This window comes from Geotrypetes seraphini, chromosome 13 (assembly GCF_902459505.1).
Source record: "Geotrypetes seraphini chromosome 13, aGeoSer1.1, whole genome shotgun sequence".
Classification (NCBI taxonomy): domain Eukaryota; kingdom Metazoa; phylum Chordata; class Amphibia; order Gymnophiona; family Dermophiidae; genus Geotrypetes; species Geotrypetes seraphini.
Genome location: NC_047096.1, coordinates 16,000,107 through 16,016,376, shown reverse-complemented (window position 1 = coordinate 16,016,376; position 16,270 = coordinate 16,000,107). Strand labels below are relative to the sequence as shown.

The 16,270-nt window shown below is 42.5% G+C and overlaps 1 protein-coding gene across 2 annotated transcripts in view; it reads left to right on the top strand.

Annotated features, from left to right (window-relative positions):
• PKP1 (plakophilin 1) overlaps nt 1-14,499 on the top strand; it is a 92,451-nt gene extending 77,952 nt beyond the window's left edge. For both annotated transcript variants that reach the window (XM_033919014.1, XM_033919013.1), the window contains exons 10-14: nt 3,503-3,656; nt 4,099-4,288; nt 6,188-6,272; nt 7,966-8,057; nt 11,140-14,499. In XM_033919014.1, the coding sequence (XP_033774905.1) occupies nt 3,503-3,656; nt 4,099-4,288; nt 6,188-6,272; nt 7,966-8,040 (504 nt within the window). In that variant the 3' untranslated portion in view covers nt 8,041-8,057; nt 11,140-14,499. The remainder of the gene's footprint in view (nt 1-3,502; nt 3,657-4,098; nt 4,289-6,187; nt 6,273-7,965; nt 8,058-11,139) is intronic.
• Nucleotides 14,500-16,270: the final 1,771 nt, after the last annotated feature.

The window sequence follows — 16,270 nt, the reverse complement described above, 5'->3', positions numbered from 1 at the left end:
ACAGCATTGATCTAAATACTTTGGAAGGTAGAAGAGAGGAGAGAAAGGAATAGAAGCAGAAGGGGGAGCCGTTGAACAGTAGAATTCTGCAGCATCCACTATCTCCTCCTCTCCCTATTGGCTAAGGCTCTTAACATTTGCATATCTTCTTCCCATTGGCTAAGGCTCTTTGCCTGCATTGTGATGTCATAGAGCTTTATGGTTATAGAAACCTAGAAACATGATGGCAGATGAAGGCCAAATGGTCCATGTAATGTAATGTAATGTAATGTAATTTATTTCTTATATACCGCTACATCCGCTAGGTTCTAAGCGGTTTACAGAAAATATACATTAAGATTAGAAATAAGAAAGGTACTTGAAAAATTCCCTTACTGTCCCGAAGGCTCACAATCTAACTAAAGTACCTGGAGGGTAATAGAGAAGTGAAAAGTAGAGTTAGAGGAAAAATAAAAATAAAATAAACATTTTAACAAGACAGCATTGATCTAAATACTTTGGAAGGTAGAAGAGAGGAGAGAAAGGAATAGAAGCAGAAGGGGGAGCCGTTGAACAGTAGAATTCTGGAGAAATTTAAATGATAGAAATAGAACAAAACAAAGACAAAAGGCAAAACAATAGATAAGATTAAAGATAAATCATAAGCTGGAAAGAAAAATAAAATAAAACTTTGTCTTCAATCCACGGTTTCAGCGTCAGTGATGAAGTGGAGCAAGTAAGTTTAGGAGGAGCGATTGACGTTTCCAGAAAGGGCTTCTTCAGGGAAGAGACTTGGCAGACAGTCCCAGGATGCCTATGTCTCCTCCCCTGCGATGTTCTCCCATCCATGCATTCCCTCCCAGACACACTGCCCGTGCCCCAGCCGCTCCAAGGAGGCTGCCCCAGATGAGGCCCACGGTGAATGCAGGATTCTCTCCTCTGCGGGAAAGCCGCCCGGAGCCGACAGTCGATCTTCTTAGCGGATTGCATGGGGGGAAGAGTTCACACTCTTGGTAGGATCGGGTCTGTGTGCTCTCGGTGGTTGTGGCTGGTCTCGTTGCTGCTTAGGTGTAAAAGCAGTTGATCTCCACTGCTGCTGATATTTAAAAGCAGGCAGATTGATCTCTCCAATGGACTGCAGGGGGAGGAGTTCACACTCCTGGCAGGATCGGGTCTGTGGGCTCTTGGTGGTTGCGGTAGGTCTCGCTGCTGCTTGTATGTAAAAGCAGTTGTTTTTCTACTGCTGCTGATATTTAAAGCAGGTAGATTGATCTCTTAAACGGGATATAGGGGGAGGAGCTCACATGCCTGGTTGGATCGGGGCAAGGGCTCCTATTATAGGCTGCTTAGGTGTAAAAGCAGTTGATCTCCTACTTCTGATAATATTTAAAAGCAAGCATATTGATTTTTCCAACGGAATGCTGGGGGAAGAGCTTACTTGGCTAAGACCTGGTAGTTGAATTTTTTGGCTGATGATGTAAGCAGCCTAGGAAGTACAGTCTTCAAGAGCTCAGAAACCATCACGTTCCACTTTCATTCAAGTAGGGTTTGGATATCTATATATATAAAATCGGAGGTATGTATGTGTGTATGTATGTATGTGCCGCGATCACGCAAAAACGGCTTGACCGATTTGAACGAAACTTGGTATGCAGATCCTTCACTACCTGGGGTGATATGTTCTGGGGGTCTCTTCACCCAAGATTTTATATGTTCTTGCTCCTGGAGGTGAAACTAAAAATGTTGTTTATAATCAAGTTTTGTGTGTGTTGTATTGTCTTCATTTTGTCAAATATTTCACATTATAATTTGAATATTGTACTTTTTATAAACTGTAAAAAAATAATTTCATTCACCACTATAAAGTATCTTTATTTGAATCCATTTAAAGTGTTATTGCTATAATTAAATACCCGTGCAACGCCGGGGCTTCAGCTAGTCCCTCATATAAAGAAAGATTTCTGATTTTTTAAAAAAAGACAGCCAGGTTCCAGTGTTGGAGACTACACCTTCAAAAGGATATTAGTTTGGGGAGAAATCTATATACAAAGATGATAAATAATTCAAATATGTAGCATTTTAATTTTTTTTTTCCTCTGTACAGAATTTCCCTATCATAAGGCCCAACACCCTTCCCAGTTTTCTCCCTTCTCAGCCTCCCCAGCAATTTCACTCTCTAGGATTTTACCTGCCCCACATTGTCTCTTCCTAACTTAACTTGAACCCCTCCCTAGGTTGGATCTCCATCCCCCACCTACAGGTTCAACCCAGGGCAGGTGCATAGGTGTTAGATATCCTAGGTGAACCTTCAACCTTCTGCCCCCCCCTCTCAGCTTTCAGACCCTTATTGCCCCTTCCATGAAACTTTGATAAATAAACTCAGCAGTCATGATCATTCCAACACCAACAGTCTGGTAAAACAAAAGGTCTTGATATGAGACTCACAGGTGGTGGACACAAGAATAACAGAATCTATTTGTTGTTCTTAGAAAGGGTGGTGAGTGCAGCCTATATGGGAGGTGATGGAAACTCTTTAAAGATGCTTTTAGTGAATAAACATAATGCTTTTGTCTCTCTTCATCTAATATTTCATCACAAATTATATTTATTCCCCCTCCTAATGTTTTTACCTTTAATATATTGAATTTACCTCCAGAGAATTCACCTACCTCCAGATAAATCTCCCCCAAATATCCCACCTCAACACCTTCCAAGTAAACAGACCCCTAAAATAGATTGTAATCTTACCTACTCTAACTGTATTCCATTTGCTAATATCACACAGTTCGGCACTGTCAGTTTACTATCCAACCCGTAAGTTCCCCTAGAATTCTATCCAGCTACTCCCCTTAAAAAAAAATAAAATAAAAATTGTATCTTCACTGGAAAATGTCCAGTCAAATCTTTTGTAATCCGCCTTGAACTGCAAGGTATAGGTGGAATAGAAATCCGTAATGTAATATAATTGTAATCCCTTAATAATTTTCCCTTCTGTTTTGATGTCGTATGTATAAATTATTTAATTTAAATGATTTAAACTTTGTATAGGAATGTTTGTATTTGTCATTTTAATTTGCTTAGATTTATGTTTGTGTGATTTGTTACCTATATTTGGTTATTTTAACAATTTGTACATCGCCTAGAACTTGGAATAGGCGATTAATCAAATTATATAATAAACTTGGAAACTTGGAAACAAAAGCAGTACCAGAATTCAAGAAAGCCTGGGGTTGACACAGAGAATCTTTAATCACAAAGAAGTGAAAAGAAAATTTGAGATTCACTGGAATCTGTGTCATTGCCTTTGGAATGCAACTGGAAAGACTAGATGGTCTTAATATCTGTCCAATATTCTGTGTGTCTATGGAATGTAAGTGCAGCCAAGCATGACATGGTACCAACCTAGTATCAACAAAGCAGCCTTGCCATTGGTTCTAAAACCATTTCGTTAATCTGATGCAACAATGTGATACAATGGAAAATAGGAACACTGTCCTGATAATATGGTATTCTCTTTGTCCAGATGTCCAATGGAATGAGTCAGATTATTGGGATGAAGGAGAAGGGTCTACCACAGATTGCACGGCTCCTTCAGTCTGGGAATTCAGATGTGGTTAAGACTGGCACCTCTTTGCTAAGCAACCTATCTCGACATCCTTCATTACACAAATCCATGGGTAGGTGATATGCTCACATCATTCAGTGGAATCTAAGATACGAAATTTCACAGGAACTGTAATGAGTTGTGTTGATGAAAATTCATTGGAAAAAATAAATAAAATCACTATCAGGTCATCCTAAACTACAACTGGGCCTTTGGGCTAACCCAGGGCTTCCTTTTTTTAACCCCCCCCCAAAAAAAATTTATTTAGTTTTTAATGCCAACAAAAAGTGCAATACTATTTACATACAAATAATAATAATCAAATAAGCACTTATAAACAATCGGAATCTATACAAAAAAAAATTCCATCCCCCACCCATCATTACCATCAGGAATAATACCAAAACAAAAGATATACCCCCCTTCTATTTATAAAAAAAACAATGAACATTTTCTGCAGGCATGGAACACCGGGTGACTTTAGCTCATTTGGTTTCTCTGAACTTTCTATTAAGGTAACCAGATACTTCCAGATGTTGCTCGTCTGCTGTCACAGCCAGTGGGGAGCAACACCAGCAACTCTGAAGACATTTTGTCATCTGCGTGCTACACCATGAGGAATCTGGTGATGGCTGATCCTCAGCTGGGTAAACAGAACCTATCTGGCGGCCTCCTGAATAATATCGTGAACATGTGCAAAAACAGGTGAGAGATGGGGGTGGAATGGGAAAACCCTTAGGAATGGGGGGGGGAGAAACCATGTGGAAGGGAGCATAAAGGGTGTGATGAGTCCTATAAATGGACAATCAGAGATGCCATTAGGAAGATAGAGCTCCTCCCCTCCCCGTCCCCTCCCAGAGGGATTTACTTTCCCCAGCTGAATGCAAAGCTTCCATGGCTTGCCCCCGCCTTGGGGGTAAGTTGGGCCTCTGTTGGCCAGCTCAGAGAGCAGGCAGGCATATTTGGTCCGGGCAGTCTGTGGTTAACCCAACTGTCTTCCAAATTTTCTTCTCCTGCCTGCCCATACCAACAACCCTATAAGTAATAAATTAGAAAAGCACAGGTATGACATAAATTATATCTGAAAAGAAGTACTAGGGGTGAGAGAAACAGTCTGACTGGAAGTGTCGTAAAGATAACGTGGCTAGGATCGATGTGAAATATGTCCCAGTGGCATGAAGAGAGGCGTAAAAAAAAGGGTAGCAAATGGAGAGGGTAGAACATAAAAGGCCAGTGTGGGAAGGAGAAAAGAGCCAAAAGGGCAATGCTGTAGGGTGCGTCTAAGGTTAGGTGTCAATACCATGCACATACAGTGGCGTAGTAAAGGGGAGGTGAAGGGGGGGGGCGGTCCGCCATGGGCGCCATGTTGATGGGGGTGCCAGCACCCCTCCTCCTCTGTGCCCCCTCAGCCTCGTCCCACTCCTCCCCTCGCCACGCATGCGCCCCCCTCCCTTACCCGTACCCCTAGTTGTTCGCCTCCGCGGGCAACAGCTTCAACGTATTCCTGGCAACCGCGTTGGCTCTCCTGCCGACGTCACTTCCGGGCGCCGCACGTAGGAAGTGATGTCAGAGGGAGAGCCACCGGGGTCGCGAGGAGCATGTTGAAGTTGTCACTTGCGGCGGTGAACAAGCTAGAAGTACGGGGGAAGGGAAGGGATGGTGCACCTGCGGCAGGGGGGGGGATCGAGGAACGAGCGGGGGCGTGGATAATAGAGCGCGGGAGGGGCGCCTCCACCCCCGGACGCCTCTCACCCTCGCTACGCCACTGTGCACATATTGATAAAATACACGTCATACACTTATACACCTGGATTGGTGCCAATAATTGGGAGTTATGCACATAAGTGCTATTCTATAAAATGTGTTATTATGTCCCTTAGTGCACAGCTACATGGATGGCATTAAAGTGAGTGGACCATGGGTGTGTAACGTGCATTTTTCCTGGTGCTCATAGCTGTGTTCGCTCACTCCTACCATTGAGTTAACATAATTAGCTACACCTATATTTCGGTGAGCCAATGCCATAACAGTATAGGTGTGCTTCAGCGCCATCAGTGGCGTGGTACGTGTGAGCAGCGCCTGAGGCAGTGGCACCCATGCCCTCTTTCCCACCCACCCCTGCCATGCGTGAGCCCACTTCCTTTTCCCCGTACCTTCGTAAGCAGCATTCCCACCTCGGTGTCCGCTCGCCCTTTGATGTCACTTCCTAGGTGCGGGTCCCGGAAGTGACGTCGAGAGAGAGCGCCGATGCCACCGCGCGCCAGGGAAGTAATAAAAAGGTACAAGGGGTGCGCACGTGCAACAAGGAGAGGAGCAGGGGGGGCAGAGAGGAGGAGGGGTGCCGCGCCCTTAGGAACACCGCGCCCGGGGCGGACTGCCCCCCCCCGCAGCCCCTTCCTACGCCACTGACTGGTACTGGCTTTTTTGTGATACCTGCTTTATGGTGCTAATGTATAGAATTGCCACCAAAGATATCTAAAACATTTTTAATTTGGTTTCCACTATGGTTAAATAGTTGATGATGCCCCCCTCCCTGTTGCCCCCATAGCATAGAGGTTAAGTTTCAGCCAACGGACTCAGCCTACCATGTTTCACACTTTGCAGCAACTCACCTAAAGCGGCTGAGGCAGCCCGTGTGTTCCTGTCCGACATGTGGTCTCAAAAGGAGTTCCAGGGCATTCTCAAACAGGTAACGATGCCACCTTTTATTTGATCATATTATGTAGATTTTATAACAGGATTGTTGCACTGACACAATCCTTCTACAAAGTCCCTGCAATTTCCTGAAGGCCACAGTACAGGAATATCCAACCCTTCAGCAGGTCAAGGGCTTCTGATACAGAAAAGCAAAGAAAGAGGGAGGGGGGGGGGGCAGGGAAACAGAAAGAATGAAGGCAGATAAAGACCATATGGTTCTATCTATAGAGTTCGCCTATCCATGACATCTACTATCCCTTCTTCTGCCTTAGAGATCCATTGAGGGGAAGAGCAAGTGTTGCTGGTCCTTCACCTTTGTTAAGTGCAGTAGATGGGGGGGGGGGGGGGATCTTTGAGTTAGGTGACTGGTCTACTTTCACACAGCATACAAATATGAAATGTAATGGACATGAGAAATTCAAGTGACATACAGTAATTTGTGCATTTGGATGGTGTTTTAAAGTTTTCTCCCCCAAAATTCACACATCATCCCGTCCCCAATGTCTTAACATTTTGGTTATGATGACCTTTGACCATGCCACTAAGCCAAAGAGGAGAGGAAAAGTGAGATGTCACTTTATCGTATAAAAGGTGAACTGAGCAGTTGCTTCAACACATCTCAGCTCTTGCTGGCCTTGATCACATAAGAACATAAGAATAGCCTTACTGGGTCAGACCAAAGGTCCATCAAGGCCAATAGCCCATTCTCACAGTGGCAAATCCAGGTCATTAGTAACTGGCCAAAACCCAAGGAGTAGCAACATTCCAGCATCTCAAAGAATAGCAAGATTCTGGAACCCCAATGACAGCAACATTCCAGAGCTGAGATTGTGATGTCATAATGCCTCATTCACAGTGCCTCAGAGCCAACCTCATCAGTGATGTTACACAAGGGCTTAATTGTCCTATACTTGGCTCATGTAAGAACATAAGAATAGCTTTACTGGGTCAGACCAATGGTCCATCAAGCCCAGTAGCCCTTTCTCACAGTGGCCAATCCAGGTCACTAGTACCTGGCCCAAATCCAAAGAATAGCAACATTCCAGCATCTCAAAGATTCTGGAACCCCAATGAGAACAACATTCAAGAGCTGAGATTGTGATGTCATAATGCCTCATTCGAAAAACAAAAAGAATTGACCCCAAGATATCCACAGAGAAGAAAATCCAGAGAAAACCAAAAAAACTCTGTGGAGTGACGATGTTCCTAAATGGACTTTATTTGAAAGAGTCAAAGTTCCAAAGGTACACCAAAATCATCCACATAAAAATAGGTTATCCACATAAAAGCCTTAAATGACCTAGTCCTCTAGGGATACAGGACCCAACACGGTCCGCGTTTCGACAAAAAGTCTTCTGCAGGGGTCCCTGGGGGTCCTATAAAGTTGAATACGTGGGAAACAATTGTGTGGTGAACCGGAAGTGAGACACTGCTTGGGATGAGTCTTGCGGTGTTAGTTTGTCTTCAAGGATGTCTTGAATAGGATGGGTTTTATTTCTTTTCTAAACGATCTGTCCATCTCTGTAGTGGCTGCATCCACTTATGTTTCTGCAAGTCCTAAATTATCATTAGAGTGGCACCTGGGATCTTAGAAGGAAAATCAACTATAAAATGACAGATGGTTCCACGACTGCCCTGTTCATAGCTTTTCTTTTTCTCTTTTGTGTTTGTTTTCTGTGGTTCAGCAAGGACTGGATAAAAACATGATGGGAGCTTTAACTGGTAGCACTCTAAGGAACGCCATATCAAGAGCCTTCTAAGACTAGAACTTCTTGAGGTGAGGCCATGAGCAATTTCCCTCCTTCGCTTTTTAAGAAAATGTGTTGTATTCAATTTATTTTCTGTGGATGTCTGAAATTCCAAATGTTTCCATCTCGCATTGCCAGTGGCGTCATGGCTCGAGCAGAAATGCAGACATTTTCCCAGAAATAATTGGATGGATTTTCTGGTCTTGGATTTTCATTGAGTTTGTAACAGAATGTGACCTAAATTTGTAAGGTTTTGGATGTTCATTAGTTTTATTATTGCTGTGGGGATTGCAATTTAATCTTTTTTTTTTTTTTTCTTCATCACTTTGCTGGTGATTATTAAAGGCTGTGACAGCGGTCTACAGTTATTTTAATTGAATTCAATCCAGCATCAGCCTACTTTTCGTGGTATTAGTGTGTTTCAAACTACAATTATTTTAATACACTCCCTCCTTTACAAAGCCACGGTAGCGTTTTTTTAGCGCCGGCCACTGCGGTAACAGCTCCGACGCTCATAGGAATTCTATGAGCGCCAGAGTTGTTACCGCGATGGTCGGCGCTAAAAACGCTAGGGTGGCTTTGTAAAGGAGGGGGGGGGGACAATGAAGGGTCAGGAGCAGCAAAGCTTCTAAATTTGCCATCTTCACTTTGGAAATGAAATACTAGAATATATTTCTTTTACATGGAATGTGCAGGAATAGCTGCCCTGACATACGCCTTAGGATGGATAGAAGAAATCTACCTGTAAGAAATCTGTCTGTAATCAAGATAGATAGGTCTCCATGAAATGAATTGCTGATCCCAGAATTTAGGAAGGTGCTTGAGATCCTGAGAGGGGTCATCAGACCCATAGGTCTAATCTAATCGAATCTAATGCTTGGCTTTATATACCGAGACATCAGTCCAAGAAAGCTCATCTCGGTTTACAATAATTAGCAAATAAAAAAAACCATAAAAAATAAGACTAAAGGCTCCTAGTGCACCCTAGCCAAAAAACTACCGCCTGCTCAAGAGGAATTAGTAGTGGCTAGTGCACGCGGCATTTTAGCGCATTCTGTTAAAAGAGCCCTAAGTTTTGGAAGATTAATTTTCAAAGTGTTTAGCAAATAAAATGGTTTTTAAAGATTTACGAAAAAGTTGGAGTGAACCGGAACTCCTTAAAAGGAGTGGGAGATCATTCCAAAGCTGAGAGAGCTTAAAAATCAGAGATTGAGTAAAAATTTTGACTCCTTTTATCCCTTTCTTGGAAGGAAGAGATCATTTAAATTGTTGATTACCTCTTGCAAAGGAAAATATGTAAACGTTCCAAGATAAAGGAAGGAGAGGAGTAAAGATACCATATAGGATCTTAAACACAACACAAGCACATTTGAATTGAACTCTAAAATAAACCGGGAGCCAATGGAGACTCAGGAGCAACGGAGTCACATGGTCAAATGAAAGTACGGCATAGCATATTGAGAAAACGGTTTTCAAAGGGAGTTTTCTCCTCAGCGGACAAGCCTAACTGCCAAGTTTCTTTTTTTTTTTTATAAATCTTTATTAATTTTCCAAATGTTAACAGTGCCATACAATGAATTTAAACATAAACACTACACAGAACACACTTTAAATACGCAAATAATTCAAAAAACAGTCATTTTCTCCCCCACTCCTCCCCATAATTATTAGAAGAAATAGTACATATTTAATTTCAATAATATAGATAATTAAGTATAGCAAACAATAATACATTCCCCTCCCCCACACCCACCCACCCTGGATGTGTAAGGAAGTCAAATAAAATGAAAGGTACATGCCAAGTTTCTTAAGATGTGGAGAAAAGGGACCTTTCTCGGGAATGGGCAGAGGCTTGAAGAGAGAACAGGGTGTTCTCCAATGTGTTCCCCCCTCCCCCCCGCCTGCAGTTAGAGCAGAAGCACGGCTGGCAGGTTGTTTGGTACGCCTGAACCTTACAGGAACAAATTATAATTTCCTGCTGAGAATTAACTTGAGGGTCCACTGGTAAAATGACCACTGCGTTCCTTCAAATTATATGTCCCACTGAAAATTGCTCATACTAGTTAGGAACACTGTGAAGGCAGATGAGGGAGCAGATGTTAAATCTAGTCATATGAAAATAAAAAAAAGTGATAGAATACTGGTTCTGAGTTAAGTAGCCACTTTCTCCACTGACACCTAGGAGTCCCAGGGCCCTTTTTCGAAGTAGCAACATTCTAAAACTCAGATTGTGATGTCATAATGCCTCATTCCACCAATGCCTAAGCTCCGTCCTCATCTGCGCAAGCCTCAAACACTTTAAGATCATAAGTAGCAACATTCTAGAGCTCAGATTGTGATGTCATAATGCCTCATTCCACCAATGCCTAAGCTCCGTCCTCATCTGTGCAAGCCTCAAACACTTTAAGATCATAAGTAGCAACATTCTAGAGCTCAGATTGTGATGTCATAATGCCTCATTCCACCAATGCCTAAGCTCCGTCCTCACCTGCACAAGCCTCAAACACTTTAAAATTTATTTATTTATTCAATTTTGTATATTGTTCTCCCAGGGGAGCTCAGAACGGTTTACATAAGTTTATGCAGGTACTCAAGCATTTTTTCCTGTCTGTCCCGGTGGGCTCACAATCTATCTAATGTGCCTGGGGCAATGGGGGATTAAGTGACTTGCCCAGGGTCATAAGGAGCAGCGTAGCTTTGAACCCACAACCTCAGGGCACTGAGGCTGTAGCTTTAACCACGGTGCCACACTCTCATAAGTGTTTGAGGCTTGTGCGGTTAAGGCACAGCTTACAGGACTGGGGCAGGGACAGCGACAGCGACAAAACTCACGGGGACAGGATGGGGAAATTGAGTTCCCACAGGGACAGGGACAAATTTGTCCCTATGTCATTCTCTACCTGTAATGTCAGAGTGATGGGGGAAGAGACAGGAGCCATTAGGAAGAATGGTCCCCCCCCCCCCCAAGCCTGAGAAGTTATGCAAAGGTTCAGGTATGTCCTGAATGAGGAAAAAATATTGGGGGACATGAATAATCCTGGAGTAGGAAGAAAAAGTTAACTATCGGAACACTTGAATTTTTGTCTTTTTTTTCCCCCCCCCCCATTTCAGATTTTGCTTTGGTAAACAGCGGAAAGGGGCCCATCCTGACACGAGATCATCCACAATTTCCAGTGTATCAAGTTCATCCCTTCACCAAGCAAAGATACAAACATAGCTCCCTGGATGACTGCCAGCACTATGTTTTCTCAGTGGCCTCTCTTTGACTTTATTTTTTTTTCCTTAACTTTTTTTTTTAATCACTTGTGGTTTTCTGAGTTACACGGGGTCTGTCTTCAACATCCACACTTCCTTTTAAATATAGAATAATATAAAATAAAAGGGGGAAAAAAATCCCAAACACTGTCTTCTGCACGCCTTCAATATGAACTGACTTTTGTTTAATCCTTTAAAGAACTTGTTTATGGCTTCAGTCCATCGTTCAGCACCAGCTGGAAGGTTACAAGGCTGTAGTATATTTTGTTTAAAGTAGTCATAGTACCAAAAAATGATGTGTATATGTATGTATTTTTTTAAAACAAGTCAGTTGCCACTTAGATCAAAAACAGTTAAATTAGCAATAATTTGTCCTTTTTTTTTTGCTTCTGATTTCATCTTGTTCCCAACACCTGGAGTCACTGAAGTCTTCCCTGCTCCACTCTCTCTCACTTTTTACGTTCCACCAAGCAACGTCTCTCCCATGCCTTTGTCTAAATTTAAGAAGTGGAATGCTGTGCTGTTCGTCATCCTCTGCCTTTTGTTTTAGGCTCAGCATACCCTATTATGCAATAAGACAACTGAAGAGTTGCCTTACAATGGGAAATTTTTTTTGTAGCTTTCCCCCCCCATAAGCAAGGCCATGAAAAACTTTCTATTCAGCCCATCAACCCAGAGAAGGCAAAGCCGTTCTAGGTCTTCCTTTCCTCTCCCCATCTTGCATGCATGGGAAATCAGTTCCTGCTTTGTTTAAGGAAGTTAAAGTTGGGTCTCCATGCACACAACAGAGTAAAACCAGGAATGGATCTGCTTTGTAGGTCTGAAGTAAAGACAGAGGTGGGGGCTATACATCTTTTTAATGTAATAAATATGTAAAAAAATATATATGATAAAACTAATAATTTTCTACAGAAAATAAGAAACAGTTGGGACTAAAAGAGATGACAGAATAACCTTAATATCCTGGGAAATTGGTAATAATAGAACACGATAGTCATTCCGCGTATCCTGTGTCTTATTTAAGATATACGCTGCTCTTGCTTCTGCTGTTGTGTTGGCACTTAGGATGAGTTTAAGCTATTTTCTTTTCAGTTTTTAAAATTCATTTGTAACTTTTGGGGTCACCTGGTCGCAATCTTTTACATGGAATGTGCAGGGCTCCTTTTACTAAGGTGCGTTAGGGCCTTAACGCACGGAATAGTGCGTGCTAGACCTTAACGCCAGCATTGAGCTGGCGTTATTCTAGAAGCGTACCGCGCGGTTTAGCGCACGGTAATTTTGTGCGTGCGCTAAAAACACTAGTGCACCTTAGTAAAAGGAGCCCATAATCTTAGAAAATACTGGCAAACTCTTTAAATAACAATATACAAAGTTTGTAATGCATTTGGTACAAATATACTTTATATATATATATCAATTAAACTAGAATCCACACTATACACAATTCAAAGAAACAATCATATGTGATCACAAATAAAAATAAAGTATCCCACTGGGAATGAAACAAGTACAAAAGTCCACAGCAAAGAGCAGAGAGGAATAAAAAAAAGTCATCCGAATGACCGGCACTGCTTAGTTGTTCCAAGTGGTTTGGATGATTTTTTTTTTCTCGTTGCTGTGGACATCTGTATTTGTTTCATTCCAAGCGGGATATATTATTTTCATTGGTGATCCCATGTGACTGTTTTTATGGACTGCACTGGTTGTAGATTATAGTTTGATACTAATAGAAAAGTTTAGTATTGATTGCATTACATTCTTTGTATATTATGAATTTAAAACGGAGTTCTCAATCTCTAGTCCTCAGGACACACCCAGCTAGTCTTCTTTTCAAGATATCTTCAATGAATATGCATGAGATAAATTTGCATATACTCTTTCAATTGTATGCAAATCTTTCTCGTGTATGTATTGTGGCTACTCTGAGTACCTGGCTGGCTACTGCATCCCAAAGACTGAGTTGAGAAGCACTGGTTTAAGGAATCTGGATGCCTCTCTTTTCTAGTGTTTTATATATGTGGGGGAGAGGGAGGAGGCTTTATTGCAGCCATATTTTAATGATGACAGTGGTGATATTTATTGCTCCCACAGTCTAAACATCCGACACAGCTCGGTACGCTTACCAGCTGACAAGAAGCTCATGATATACCCTTTGAACATATGAGGGGCTGCTGAAAAGTTCTCAGCCCAACCAACAAAGTTGGGGCAGGCTCCATCGAGGGCTATACACTGGGGCACTTTTTTCATTCCTTTGGAAAAATATGGAACCAAAAAAAGTGGAAAATCATTGGAGACTGCCCCAACTTTGTTAATTGAGCAGAGAACTTTTCAACAGCCCCTCCTGTAGCATTAATATGGGGTAATTTTATTAAGGAGGGTACCAAGAACATGCGTAAATGACCAGAATATCTACATTTACTAAGGGCTCCTTTTACTAAGGTACGCGACGTGTTTTAGCACACGCTAAACGCTAATGCGCCCATTATAAGTCTACAGACATGTTAGCGTTCAGCGCACGCTAAAACGGCTAACACGCCTTTGTAAAAGAGGGGGGTAAGTCTTCCAACCAGATCCAAATTTGCAGAGTTAATCCCGTTCTGGGTCTACCCCTTTGCATGCAGGGACTTGTATTTCTGATTCCCCTCCCCTTGCAGTGCCTAAGAAAAGCAAGACTACAAGTCCCAGTATGCACTGGGGTAAAACCAGAACTGGATTGCCCTGCCCTGTGAATCTGGATCCACTTGGCAGCCTTAGCATATACACATGTATATGTGCATATTGGTGCATATATACAATGTTCATGCAACATGCTCTTCTAAATGCGATGGCATGTTTGAAGGTGGGCAAAGTCTTGGCAGAGTGTGGATAGGGCACACAGTTATGCACCTAATTTATTGACTACTACAATTTCTGTAGTGATCTAAGTGCAACTGGTGCCTGAAAACCACCTCACATATCTGCCCTGTTACACTAGTACTCTAGAAAGGAATGCAGACACCCACTTTCCCTTATAAAGAGGCACTGTAAATAGAATTGCCCTCCACGTGCTTATCTGTAAAGAAAAAGCAATACCTTATACACATCAACAGTGTGTGAATTATATTTTGCCTGTATACTGGATTAGGGGATTATGAATGCTTTGATCTGTCAATAAATTGTACAGTGTTTGTGTTTATGCTTAGGTCTGGCTGTTTAAATAAAACATTTAAAAAACGATTTGGATTATTTTGCTCTCTCTAATCCTTACAAACTATACATAAGGTAAGTGGCATTTACTCACCCTGGCACCCAGAGGGCTTCCTAAGTGTTGACCTGTGTATGGGTTTAGCGAGCGTGGCTCATTTTGCCAGTGTCCCCTGTTGTTGAATTATTCACGAGGAAGGCGTTGAAAAGGGGTGAGTTAAATCCAAAATCCCTTCCCCCCCCCCATTAAGGGAATACCTGTTCTGCTGTATGTTCACCTTGGTTCCGTGCCATGTGTGACAAAACCTACTTGTTCCAGAACTGAAACTTGCTGTTTGAAAAAAATATATATACAGTATTAATTTTATATTCAGGAATTCTGACCTACAAGACTACCGGTACAAAGCTGGCCATAGCAAAGAATAGGTGAGAGGGGCAAATCCTATTAAGAGGAAAAATTATTGAAATTCAGTGGATTAAACATCGGGAAACACACTGCTATCTTACAGTCTGAAGGGCAAAGGAAGGTCAGGGAAAAAGCACTTGAGATCTAAAGTAGAGAATGACATGGGGAAAAATTTTTCATCATCCCTATAGAACTCAATTTCTCCGTCCTATCCCCGTGAGTTTTGTCCCATTCCTGTAAGCTCTTAACCGTACAAGCCTCAAACACTTATGATTTTAAAGGGTTTGAGGCTTGTGCAGATGAGGACGGAGCTTGCAAGAATGGGGCAGGGATGGGGTAAAAACTCTTCAGGATGGGATGGGAAAATGAGTTCCCCCTGGGATGGGGATACATTTGTCCCAGTGTCATTCTCTAATTTAAGCAACCAGTATGAAGGAGGAGGGAAGCAGGATGGGGGGGGGGGGGGGATGGTGGCGCAAATCGGCTTGCCTGCCTCACACCAAAATGCTTCGTTACAACTCTGCTAACTTCTATAATAGTGGTGGGCAACTATAATCCTTGAGGGCTACAACCCAGTCAGGTTTTCAAGATTTCCACAGGAAATAGGCATGAGAATGTTTTGCAATGGATTATATGCAAATCAGTGTCATGCATAGTCTTGATAGAAATCTTGAAAACCTGACTGGGTCGTGGCCCTCGGGGGATCGTGGTTGCCCCACTCCTGTTCTATAAGATGCTTGTCAATGTCTGTACCTGCTGGTCAAAGCCAGGTGAAAGCAGTACCCCAATTGGGGGAACAGAACCAGCTACCTCAAAAGCTTTGCTTGCTGTCAAGAGGGAGAATTAGTGCTGTGCTTTGCAGCCTGGGCCTTGAGTGCCCCTTAGCTGGTCTACTTTCCAGTGAATCCACAATAGTGGTGCACCACATCCAGGGTGTTGCCACTGAAAATTTGCACTCGTGTTGCCAGATCTAAAGCACTATGATAACGCCTTCCCAGATGAGCTCAACTCCAGGGAGGTGCTGAAGTAAACATTATGGGACTGTTTTCAGGGCTTTCCCAGAGGAGAATCCCTTTGATAGAAGCCTTCTGAGGCTTCTGATTAGGACAATTCCCACAATCCCTTGCCTTCTTGCAGGCAGCAATTAATGTAAACAGAGTTAATAACACATTTCTAAACCAGCCCAATGCAAGGTTCAATGTTGAATTGTAAGAGCATTTATTTCTCCAGCCCAAACTGCAACCTTTTATCATCTGAGAATGAATTGGTGATTGTGTTGCTACAGTCTGGCTAAGGAGCTGATTAAATTACTTCCCCCTTCCATTGTCGCAGGGGTTAGGGGCAGAGCCGGCCCACATATAGTGAAAAATCGCAAATAACTTTTGGGGGCGACTCTGA